The following is a 12,013-nucleotide window of genomic DNA, read 5'->3' as shown; positions in this document are numbered from 1 at the left end:
TTTTCTACCACAGAATGTAAACATATACCTTTGCTCTGGTAGCACATATATTTTATTACTTTATTGCAGTATTTGGGTGCATCTGTGCACATCAGCCTCTGCAAAGTACAGCTGCTTCTCAGATAAATAAAGTCAGTGTTCAGATGAGTGTTTTTACAGTCTTGGTTAAATTGCTAAGTCTAGAAACGACAATGGTAGGACCACAGTGACATTTGCTCCCTTTCCCTAACTCTTTTTAATTTCTATTTCCAAAGCATGAGAGTACAAAAATGACAATTTCCACTGAATAAAATATTGATTTTTTTTTTCCTAAATGATGTCCATATCAAAATCCAAATCTATCAAATGCTAACAAAGAAATAGGAAATGATCTTTCAAGAAAGAATAATTTATGGTAATGTCTCTACAAACTATAATTTAAAGTGCTATAGTCCTCATTTTTGTAAAATCACTAAAACTTTAAGCACCAGGAACTATCATTCTTCATTACTGATCTTCAATAAACCTTATGTTTTACACTGGAAAATCTTTAGGGGCAATTCTTCCATCAGCACACTAGAGATTTAGGGATGTTACTTTTGCTGGCATTACTGGAAGTTAGACATGGATATATTTCTTGTTCTTGAAGAAAACCAGGACAATGTCCCTCTCTTGCAGTTAGTCTGTATCAGCTGCCAATCAGAATTTCTCTGGTGAAAAATATATGTTGTAAAATAATGAATCTACAGCAGGAAAGAATGTGGGCAAGGTTAACTGTTGGAGGTCCCTGCTGTCAAAGATAGCTGAAGCATTTTGATCATAATGCTGTGATGGTGCACAGCATTGATCACTTTCCATTAAAATCATAAAAATCACTGAAGTTTTCTAAGAATAAAAAAGGATAAAAGAGAAAAAAACCCACCACCAAATTCCTGCCATAACTAAAGAGTTTGAGGGTTCATAAACAACTTCTTTCCTCCCTTCTTCCTTGGCTAATACCTTTGTCACTTCCACTGTGATCATGCATGGGTAGAAATTCTCAATGCAGCTTCTGAATGGCAGCTTGAAGTACCTTCCTAAGAGCCACCACTGCCTTTTCAGTGGCCCATTAAAGATGCCTGTGTTTCAGTCCACATCAGCCTTTCAGTGCCCCTGAGCTGGAAAAACCAGCAAGGCTGTTTATTTTTTATGCTACAAATGCCCTGTACAGGCAAAATATACACAGATTAACAATGACAGCAAAAAAACCAAAAAAAAATACAGGGAAATTTCCCTTATCAATTAATGTAAAGGAAAACCAGCTGGTTTTATTCACCAAAAGTAAATTAACTTCTTTGTAAAATGGACTATTCAGTGCCCTTCCCTGCCATAAAAAATCCACCCAAAACAGTAGGAGCAGAGCAGGAATAGGAGGAAAGCAGGAATGAACCCTAAATGAGAGAGTGAAAGGTACAGACACAACACAGATATGTTCTGTCATATTCCTTCAGCCTTAGGGAATTCTAACAATATCGAGATAACTCAGGTGATTAAATTTGGAACAAGTCAGAAAATGTGATGGTACAGAGCATGCAGAGATCAGGACCTGGGAAATTGAAGGATAGCCCTGAGCTGCTGGAGGAGAGATCTGTAACAGTAAAAAGTGGCTAAAACTGGAGTAAATGACTGAAAAACCTCAGTGGTCTCTGCTGGCAGATTAACTGTGCAGTGGGTGGTCAGACAAGAGGAGGGGCAGTGAGGCAGCACAGTGTGGCAAGGGAAATGTGTTCCACTGCTGCTCCCAGAGGGTTGCAGGTGTAACTCTGGTGTTTCCCAGGATAAAAGAAGCCCCATGACCCTCAGTGAGCTCACACAGATATCACTGTGTGATATCACAGCTGAGCACCAAGAATATAAAGAGAAGAATAAAGTTCTAAGCTTGAGGGATGACCATAAAGCAGTGAACAAATTTCAAATCGAAGTTCTTTGATGCAGCAAGCAGTATTCTGTATCTTGCTGTTCAATTGAATCCCAATATGCAACCAGCATTCCTATAGAGTGCTGCAATAGAAATAACACTGATGTTAGTCCCTGTTGCTGGCCCTTTCCTGGGCTTGTAGCTATGAAAAACTCTCTGATCCTCCACTCAGGAGAAGCAGTTAAAGCAGTGGCAAAGGCTCTGTGTGAGGTCATTATCTAGCAAAGTCAGACTTGAATATAAAACTGCACTAAAAATCTGCAAACACTAGGATGGCTTGGATGTGAAGGGAAGGTCCAAGAAAAGTCAAAAGCCTAGAAGCATAAATTGATACATAAAAAAGGAAATTGTATTGTGTCTTTGCTGTCCTGAGTAGCAGTAAATTACCAGCAGCACACATCTGTCTGCCATAATTTCAGCTTCTTCCTAGCATTCCAATTTTGGATGCCATCTGCAAATAAGAAAATTTGCTGCTTTCAAAATGTTGATGTCCTGCCCTTTTTTAATTTGCCAGCAGAGCTGAGAGGGGCCCAGTGCCCACCATCTTTGTCAGACCCCAAGCTTCTCCCTAGAGCTCTGACAAAGGACAAGCCCTGACTTTGCTGCAGTGTATTTTATTCTGTTTAGTTGAAGACATGACACCAAGGAGAGCTGTACACACTCTCTTTTTAAATTACCCGAGGTTTTATAATTTTAACAGCCTTCCTTTCAAGTGAGCTGAAAAATTGATGTGGTGCCTGCTTATCCTCCATGCACTCCACACCTGCAACAGAAATCAAGTCTTTAGGGTGCTCTTCCCTCCAAGGTTGTCTTTTGGAGCAAGGCTTGGATGACATGGAACACAGCCTGTGAAAACAACCATATCTCTGTCACTCCTCTCCCTTTTTTCCTTCATTCCAAGGAATGATTGGCACCAAAATTTGTTAGATTCTCAGATGTTAAGCAGAGTAACAAGGCCAAAAATAAAGATGGGAACCCCACTTAGTGAATACCAAGTTATCCTCCTCCACCAAAGAGCTCACAGACCATGCAAAGGAAGTGCTCATCCTTACTTTCACTAAAGAACTAAAGCATGGGCAGAACCTTTGTCCCAGTCTCAGTGAGGTGGAACTACTGTGTGGCATTCACATTCTCTGAAAAAAATCCCTTTTCCCAGGATTTTTCTCCTGGGAAGCTGAGAAGCCTGAAAGAAAAGGAAAAACAATTCTTATCTCATTTGCTTCTCCTGTGTTGTGCTCGTGTGGAATGTGTTTGGAGATTGTTCACCCACAGGTGATTGTTCCATTGGATTCTGCTGGGAGTTGTTTTCACTCATTGGCCAATCAGGGCCAAGCTGTGTCAGGACTCTGGAAAGAGTCAGGAGTTTTCATTATTATCTTTTTAGCCTTCTGTAAGTATCCTATCTGTATTCTTTATTATATTATAGTTTAGTATTCTTTAATGTAATATAGTATTATAAAATAATAAATTAGCCTTCTGAGAACATGGAGTCAGATTCATCATTCCTGCCTTCGTGGGGCATTCCCTGCAAATACAATACTACTGCTGACTTTTGTGAGTTCACATCAGATCACCAAGTCCATCCTACACTGGCAGGTTAAAAGCAGGTTAGAGAAGTTTTTCTTGATGGCAGCAGTGTCTGGCCTTGAGAATCAGCTATCACTTATGATAACATAGCAGTGTGAAAATGCAAACCCTAAAAGACTCAGATATTATCCCAATGTAACTCAGGGCTTAATGCAGGAATCAGAACATTCCCCTCAAGTGTTTTAGCTAAACTTTATTAATGTAAATGCCATGAAATGCAAATCATCCTTGACTGTACCTAGATTAATACTTCATAAATCAGTGCTATTTGATTATCAAACTATTTCACTGATAAAAAAAATAAAATAAAAAAAAAATCCCAGCATGTCAATCTGCTTATTTTAAAACTGGCATAAAACTCCCCAGTATAATGCAAAGATCATAAACCTCAAACTCTCCAGACTAGACACAGGCAAACAGCATGAAAATAAAGAAAAGCACTAAATAAATAAATGAATGAAACCAAATCACTTTCCTAGGTTTACTTAACAGTGCTGACATAGAAATAAGCCAAATACATTCTACTGAGCAAGAAATTGAGTTTGAAGATAATCCCTTTTTTTTTCTGTAGCCTAGAGGTCCTTTGTACTCCCATTGAAATCCTGGCCTCAAGTAATCCATACAGCATTCACAGCATGATATTATATCTGTTTTATTGGGAAACACAATAATCAAAATGCTAAAATAAATCTTCTTCCTATTATTTGATTTAAGCATTGAAGTATTGAAGTGGCTAAGCTAATTTATTTTGATTATCAGCACCTTAGTCTTGGTATTATAAATTCACCCCACAATTTTGACAGAGCTTCCAGCTACCTAATGTCTGAAAATCTGATTTTGTTTAAGCACATATCGTGCTAAGATTTATTTTGGAAATTTCAATTAATCAGTTCTGGTCTATAAAAAGTTAATATAAAGTGGTTTGCTGTTAAATGACATTGGCACTCACATATTTGCTCTGTCCTACACCAGTTAAAAAGCCATTGCAGATTCCCAGTTATAGTGCACAGAGCTCTGGCTGCATTTTTAAAGCACCAACTGTTAGTTAATTTTGTTAGCATAAACACCCAATAAAACTTTATGGCGTGTTCAACTCTCATTAAAGATGAAAAACAGCAGCAGAGCAGCACCCACAAACAAACAGGGATGGTTCTGTCACTGCTGATGCCCAGAACTCATCCAGATTCAGGTCTCAGGGCTTCCTGTGCCTGAGGACACTGCAGGGATGCCGAGCACAACATCCCACACACTGCTGGAAACCCCTGGAGCTCCACACAGCTCCTCCATAAGGCTCCAGGCAAATATTTCATGGGGGAGGAACACTCTTTCTCCAGCCCCTAAAATAATAGCTGTTGTAAGCAAAGTACACTCTTGCTGGTTCATATTTGCTCAAGGCTACAAAAACCACAGCTCCTTTTGCTCCCCATCACCCAGAATATCCCAGACAGGATGCTCCATCAACACCAGGGCTAGAGGAGCCTGCTGTTCCTCAGGGTGCATCCTGATTCCTGATTCCTGATTCCCTCCAGTCAGGGAAAGCACAACCCCTGGCAGGAGGTTTTCTGATCATTCAGGACATTTACAGTGTCAGCCTGACCATCTCCCTTTGTCTTCCCATCCTTCAAAGGGGTGTTTGAGCCTTCCACTGAAATTTCTGGTCCTGACCCAGCATCATTCTTCTTGCCAAATTTCCTGTTAAGGGGACCTTTATGAGACAGCTGACACTCAGACAGTTGCAGGAAGAGCTCTAGGGAACATGGCTGGAATTAACTGCCAAAAGCCATCAGGTTTACAGGTGGAATTATAGAGAAAGCAGATTTCACTGTCTGAAATAATAGGATGATCAATTCAAGAAGTTCCCACAGCTGTTACTCCTAAAATCCTTAGGGCTGCATGGGTTAAGGCAGTAAAATTTCTAAAATCATCTTTCCATTTACATCAGCAGAAGCAGAACTTCACTAAATTGAGTACCTGTACCAGATACTGTCCACTGAAAATTACAGTTTCCAAGAAAGTCAGAGACTGTAATAAAAAACCAGTTTCAAACACTTTGCCTTAAGTTCCTTGGCATGTCTTCTTGATTTAGAGTTCACCACTTGAAGTTTTGATGGGTTTTGCCTCTGCAGCATTGTGAAAGTTCCTCCCCAAGGATGTAGGAGATAGAGGATTTTCACAAATTGGTACAGGGGAAAGAGCTAAATCAACACAAGCTCCACAGCTTGTGCAAAATGAAACCTTGTTCTTTAAGGAGCCAAACTAATATCTGGATCCCTAATGGACAGAGGACCCAAGTGTACAGTTTTCTCTCCCTTCTTTGCCCACAGGCTTTTCCTGCTGACACCTGTCCTGGGCAAGGGATTTCATGCTTCATAGAGAGGGATATGCTGGTGGGATCTGGGGAGCACATGCTGATGAGCTGCTGGCTCTTGAATGGACAATGATTAGTATTTTCTTATTTTCTGTGGCAGAAAAGCTCAACTTTAGTCTATCATCTCTACCTAGTGTGAAATTTTTTGGTGGTTTATTCCTGGTACTTCACTGCCTGCAAAACCAGAGTAATTCTCTCATTCTCCCAGATTTTTATTTCTTATTGTTAACTTAAACCATAAATACACTGAAGGCCAAGGCATTTCTGTCTGTGTGGGGTCACAGCATCCAGCAGGATGGGGCATTGATCTTGCCTGTTTCTTTCATGCAATGCTGTATTAGACCACTCTGAAGGGTTGATGTTTTGAGATGGAAGTGTAATTTCCAAGGGACTGCCCTCTGAGTAAGGCTGGATTTTGGAAATAGCTGACCAATCATGTTTTAAAGCCCTGGCAGCTACATCCAGTCCTACTTTAATACTTATTAGGTGTGGAAGTCAGCCTTGAATTCCCACTAGAGCATTAAAATTAGGAAACTCAAAAATACACTGCTTAGCTGTGCCCATGCAGGGTAACTTACCACTCACAGTAAAACACAATGTGCAAGGAAAGCTGAACTTGTTTCTGCTTCAGCAATAATACAGAGGAGCCAGCACAGCTTCCTCATCTTAATTTTCTGCATCCAAGAATCCTAGAAATGCTGTGCCTCTATTGCTTCCATAACTTTGGAGGTATTGAATCTCTCTGCAATTAAACCAGCATAAATAAGCAGTAATTCAATTGAAATCAGTGGAATTCATGTGAGGGGAATAGTTCATGTAAAAGAGAAGGTAATTAGATTTACCCAGTGTAGATGCAATAATCTCTTATTAATCGTTTAAGGAATAAACTATAAAATCAAATTCCCTCATAATCTGTTAAAAGGACATCATGGACCTCTTGCCCACAGCTGTGCAATTGTTGCCCTGTCCCTTTAAACCAGGGCAGCCAGAACACCCTACATCTGTAATTTGTTTCTCTCAGAGGTTAAATTTGTTTCTTTCAAAACAATGAGAGAGAGCAGCCAGGAGTACAATGATAACTGCATTTTCAGTTCAGCTTAATTGAGTGTGCTTTCCTTTAACAAACACTTTACATTACTGCATTGAGTTGTTTTCATAACTGCATTCTTACATACCAATACTACTAATTAGGACAATTGTTTCTCCTTTAAAAGGAAAGAAAAAAAATAATTTGTCCAAATGATTTGCTGCTATTCTTGAGCATTCGTTACTGCTGATTAAAAGTGAGGTTACAGTTATTCAGGTGAATATTCTAACTTTGTTTCACCAAGCTTTTTTTAATGCTTACATAATTAAAGCTGAGAGAGGAAAGGTGGCTTTTAGTATTTGCTACATTCCAAAATGTCACATGTGTTGACACCAACAAAATCCATGATGGAAACAAGCCCCATTTGCTCAGGTTTAATGCAGATTTGTTTCCTCTTACCATACAGGGACTCTCATCACTGCTGTTGAGGCAGCAAAAAACACTTGTCTCCCACCCATACATCAGGATTGGAATGAGAGAGAGGTTAAAGCCTGGCTGCACAAAATAAAGATATAAATGCCTAATAAACACATAATCAACCCTCCAAGCACATAACCAGTTTGGGTATTCATCAGTGGTGTCATAAGCTGCATATGAGGATGGCAAAGGAGCTGGACTGACATCTCATATGACAAGAGGAATTGGGTTTGGGTGACCTGATCCAGAGCAATGCACTGAGCTCCACACAAAACAGCTAAAGCAGCTGCAATTGTTCAAAACTACACGCAGGGAGAAGTCAGAAGAGACTGAATAGCAGCAGGCTTGTGCCAAACATGTCCTAAGGTGGTACTGAGGTTGCTGTACAGAGCTGGGGGTTTAGCCCTCCAAATTGTGCATGTCAGCCAATGGTTTGGCCAAAGGCATTTTCATCCAAAATAAAGAGACAGTGCATCCCCCTGTCCCCAGGAGACACTACACTGTGATTTTCCATCTTACCTACTCCAAAGAACAGCCCTGAACTCTGCTCTGCCCCTTCCCCAAAAGGAGAGATGGGAGGGCTCCTGCTGTGGAGCAGGATGGGGCTCCTGCTGTCTCCTGATGGGTACAACAGCCCCCAGAAGGATGGAAAATGGTGGGTCTCTGAATCCTCAACACTTAAAAGGACAACAGATCCACAAATCCTGCTCCACAGGACACCTCCTTTCTCACTGGGTGAGGATGGGGATGGTCCTCAGATGAAGAACCCCAAGTATAGTTGTTTCTAAAGAAGGTATCCAAATTATTTCTATAGATTTTCCTCCCTGAAGAATTTGGGAGCCCCAACAGGAAACCAAGTGCCTTCTCATAGTGTCTTCCTTGGTATTAAGAAACGAAGCTAAATTCACAATTTCTGTGTCCTGTATTGGCTGGTGTGGGGCTTTGGACTGCTGAATAAAAGCCAAAAGCCAGGAGCTGCAACATGTAGTGTTGAAAAAGCCTGAATCCCCATATGGACTTAGCCCTCATTAATTGCTTCAAGAAATCTGTTGAAATGTGGCAGCTTGGAGCTGACCCCCAAGTTCCTCTGGCAGGATGTGAGTGACTTTGCAGTGAAGTGCACTTCCTTCACCAGAGTTAAAGGCTGCTCCCAGCCCACACAAGAGAGGTGGGTGGGTTTTGTACACACTGGGGCTGCTCACCACCCCAACCACCCCAACACATCAGAAATCTTCCTGTGACACAGCTTTCCATTACAGCATTGGGGTGAATCCTCTTGCTTTCCTCCCACAAATTATCTTAGGGAAGGCAAAGGGATTAGTCACAGGCAGGAAAAAAGCATTAGAAGCTGTATGTACACAAACTATTTCTCAAAAATAGTTCTCTCTAGACAATAAATCAGTCCTTCAATAGCACTCACAAGTGGCTTAGAGCTTCTAGCTCTTGGTTAGAAACAGCTGAAAAACATTACATAGAAATGTTAAAAATATATACACCTTTTAGTGGGCATGCATTACTAGTGTTTGGAATGACAATCAAGCCCATCTACTTAAGGGCTTTAATTGTATCCCTCCTTTGAAAAGCTGCCTCTCTTGCTCACCACAACTGAGCACAGCTGTAAATCTTGCAGAAGAAATGTGAAGTCTAAGTGCCCATTGCCCAGCAAGAGGGAAGCTCGGGAGAAGCCAGGAAGAAGAGTGACCTTACCTCACTGAGCTGGCATTAGAGCTAACACAACATAACAACTTTTTTGGGGGGAGGAAAAAAACCCTAACATGTTGTTTCATCAGCTGTGACAACAAAGTGATTTATGACAAATTATTTGCTCAACACACTCCCCCTTGGGAAGACCTCAGCCCTCACCCACAGCTCCCGCTTTGCCTTCATAAACTTCCAGTTCTTCTGGAAGTTCCTTCTGTGCTCCTTCCTTCCTGCCATTCCCTCCCAATCTTTGCACAGCCTGTGATGGGCAAAGGACAGATGCTCTTGTAGCAAAAGCCATGTGGGACAGGCTGGGACAGATTTCTCCCTGCTTCTTCCTTTATTCAGCTATTAAATAATCCTTCTGTATTAAAAATTTATTTCTATGATACTTGTGGCAAACTGAACACAAGATTACTCTTATTTTGTCAATTTTGGTTAAAATTGGCTGCAAGTTCAAAAGTTAGGAGATTAGGAAAGTCAGATAAATCCTGTTTGGGGTTCTGTTGTTTTATTTTTCATTGAGGTTTTGTTTGTTTGTTAGTTGTTCAGAAAAAAACTCAAACAAATGAAGCCCAGATATGAAACTTCAGCACCAGCATTTCTAATTTCTATGCTTTAGAAGTCAGAGTCACAAAAACTTGGCTATTCTGCCTCCTGTCTACTCCATCAGAAACCTCTTAATGATCAGTTACTTGATTTTTCAGCCCCATTTGATAAACTCTCATTTCAGAACTCTGCAAGGTTTCCTTGAAACTAAATCAGTCATGCATGAAGCTTTCTGTGTTTTAATTAAATCCTGAAACCATCAATCATTTCAATCTTCTGACTTGAAAAAAAAAGTATTTATTTCCAATGGAAAAAATATCTGGAATTTGAGATGAAAATGCCTTCAAGGCAAATAAAAATGTATCAATTTTCATGTGCTAAGAATATACTCATTTGAGCCCCATCTCTTTCTTCTGCATTAAAGTATTAGGTCAGCAGCTTGATACAATAAATTATTACTGATATGCAATAACCTTAGCTGTTCGACCCAAAACTCAAAGAAAACCAGAAAGTGCAAAGGAAGGAGGCCCAACATTCAAAATTCAGGCAATATCCAGAGGACATTTAATTTAGGGCCTTTGAATTATGCAAAGAGCTTAGGTATGGGTTCAACTTCAAATATATGATTAGTCATGGAGCTAAGTAAATAATTTCAGCAGACTCATCTAATCTGTTTGTTTACTTCCACAGCCCTCATCATGTAGCATCTTTTAATATGCACATAGCCTTTATGATTAGTGGGTTTAATCCTAAAATACAATATGAAAAAAGGAGGAACAACTGTATTCACTTCACAGTAGGGGAGGTATGAAGTAAACCTGTGTGCCTAAGAGTTTGTAGGGTCAGGTCCACTCTAACTACACATGAAGTGTACAACCAGGTGAGCAGCAGCACCAGCATCTCAAACAACACCACAACACCAAGTCTAGAGGATGGAACAGGACACCAGTATTAAGAGATAAAATTAAAAAAAAAAAAGTTAGCACAGCATTATATGTGGTGAAATGTAAATTTTGCATTTCCTTAAGGTGCATCCCATTAGGTATTATAGAATCATATCTCTCTACCAAATACCAGCCCCAAAAAGAACATGAAATCTTGGGGATGGTGGTGTGTCCACCCTAACAGAGAAACATAAACAAGGAGAAACACTTCAAAGAGTTGCAGAAGAACAACATCAACAGAATTGTCTGTAAGAGGGCACATGCATCTGACTTCACAGCAGTACTTTATGTTCACTCTGCAACATAAAGTAGTTGTGTAGATGTAAGGACCATGTCCATCACTACCTAAAAAATGTTAATACAAATTTGACCTGGATCAGGTACGAGCAGCCAGAATTTCTACTGAATTCAGCAGAGTGCCCAATGACATATTTTATCTCAGTTATTTATTTTTCATGCTGGCTTTGCAAACACACCATGGCAAGAAGTTAAAGCAGTGGCTAAAGCAGTACCAGGTCCCCCCTGGTTTCACTCCACAAACCCTTACCTGCAAAGCATTTTATCCCGTTTGGAGCAGGTGCACGAGTTCCGACCGTTCCAGCACTTGATGCTGAGAGGCCGCAGCACCCTGAATGCCCGGTCCAGCACCCACCCAGGTCTCAGCCCGAAGGGGTCACCCCTGTCCGGAGGAATGGAGCCATCCCTGCCCCAGCACCCCGCAGGGAGGCGGCGGGAGCCGGGCAGAGATGCTGAACTTCGCCAAGTGATGGGGGGCTAGCAGGGAGTTCAAGGATGCTTCCCCGGGAGGGGAACACGCTCTCAGCAGTAGATTTGGGGACCGTGAGCCGAAAACGGGGCATCCCCGCCGCCCCAGCGAGCCCCGCTGCCCGCGATGCCGAGCCCCGGCCGCTCTTACCTTGGAGCCCTTGCCGGAGCAGCGGACGTGGTTGCTCACCCCGGCCGTCTGGTTCATGCTGGGAACGGCGGGCGGGATGCAAAGTTGGGCTTCGGGCACGACTCTCCGAGGAGCTTCAGATGGGGGATGGCAGCAGAGTGGGATTGTCACCCTGTGCCGGGATTGTCACCCCGCGCCGGGATTGTCACCCTGTGCCGGGATCGTCACCCTGTGCCGGGATTGTCGCCCCACACCGCGACTCTGCCCCCGTCCGCGGGATCTGCGCGCTGGCGGCGCTCCCGGCTTGGCGGCTCCGATACAAAACCCGGAGCACCCCCCGGCCCCGGCCCCGCTTCCCTCCCCCGCCCTCCAAAGCAGAGGCGAGGCGAGCCCGGCTCCGCCCGCCCCCCGCGCTCCGGGGCCGCCGCGGCAGCGGGGAGGGCGAGCCCGGCTGCGCTCGGCTCCGCTCCGCTCCGAGGGATGCTCCGCTCCGAGGGATGCTCCGCTCCGCGCCCTGGGGTCCCGGCAT

At 42.4% G+C, this 12,013-nt stretch overlaps 1 protein-coding gene across 1 annotated transcript in view; it reads right to left on the bottom strand.

Annotated features, from left to right (window-relative positions):
* DPP6 (dipeptidyl peptidase like 6) overlaps positions 1-11,639 on the bottom strand; it is a 568,804-nt gene extending 557,165 nt beyond the window's left edge. The window contains exon 1 of the mRNA XM_071428575.1: positions 11,506-11,639. Within this exon, the coding sequence (XP_071284676.1) occupies positions 11,506-11,562 (57 nt within the window). The 5' untranslated portion in view covers positions 11,563-11,639. The remainder of the gene's footprint in view (positions 1-11,505) is intronic.
* Positions 11,640-12,013: the final 374 nt, after the last annotated feature.

Source organism: Agelaius tricolor, unplaced genomic scaffold, assembly GCF_023055355.1.
Source record: "Agelaius tricolor isolate 1412-34295 unplaced genomic scaffold, bAgeTri1.0.p SCAF_6, whole genome shotgun sequence".
NCBI lineage: Eukaryota > Metazoa > Chordata > Aves > Passeriformes > Icteridae > Agelaius > Agelaius tricolor.
This window is presented reverse-complemented; position numbering and strand designations above follow the sequence as displayed.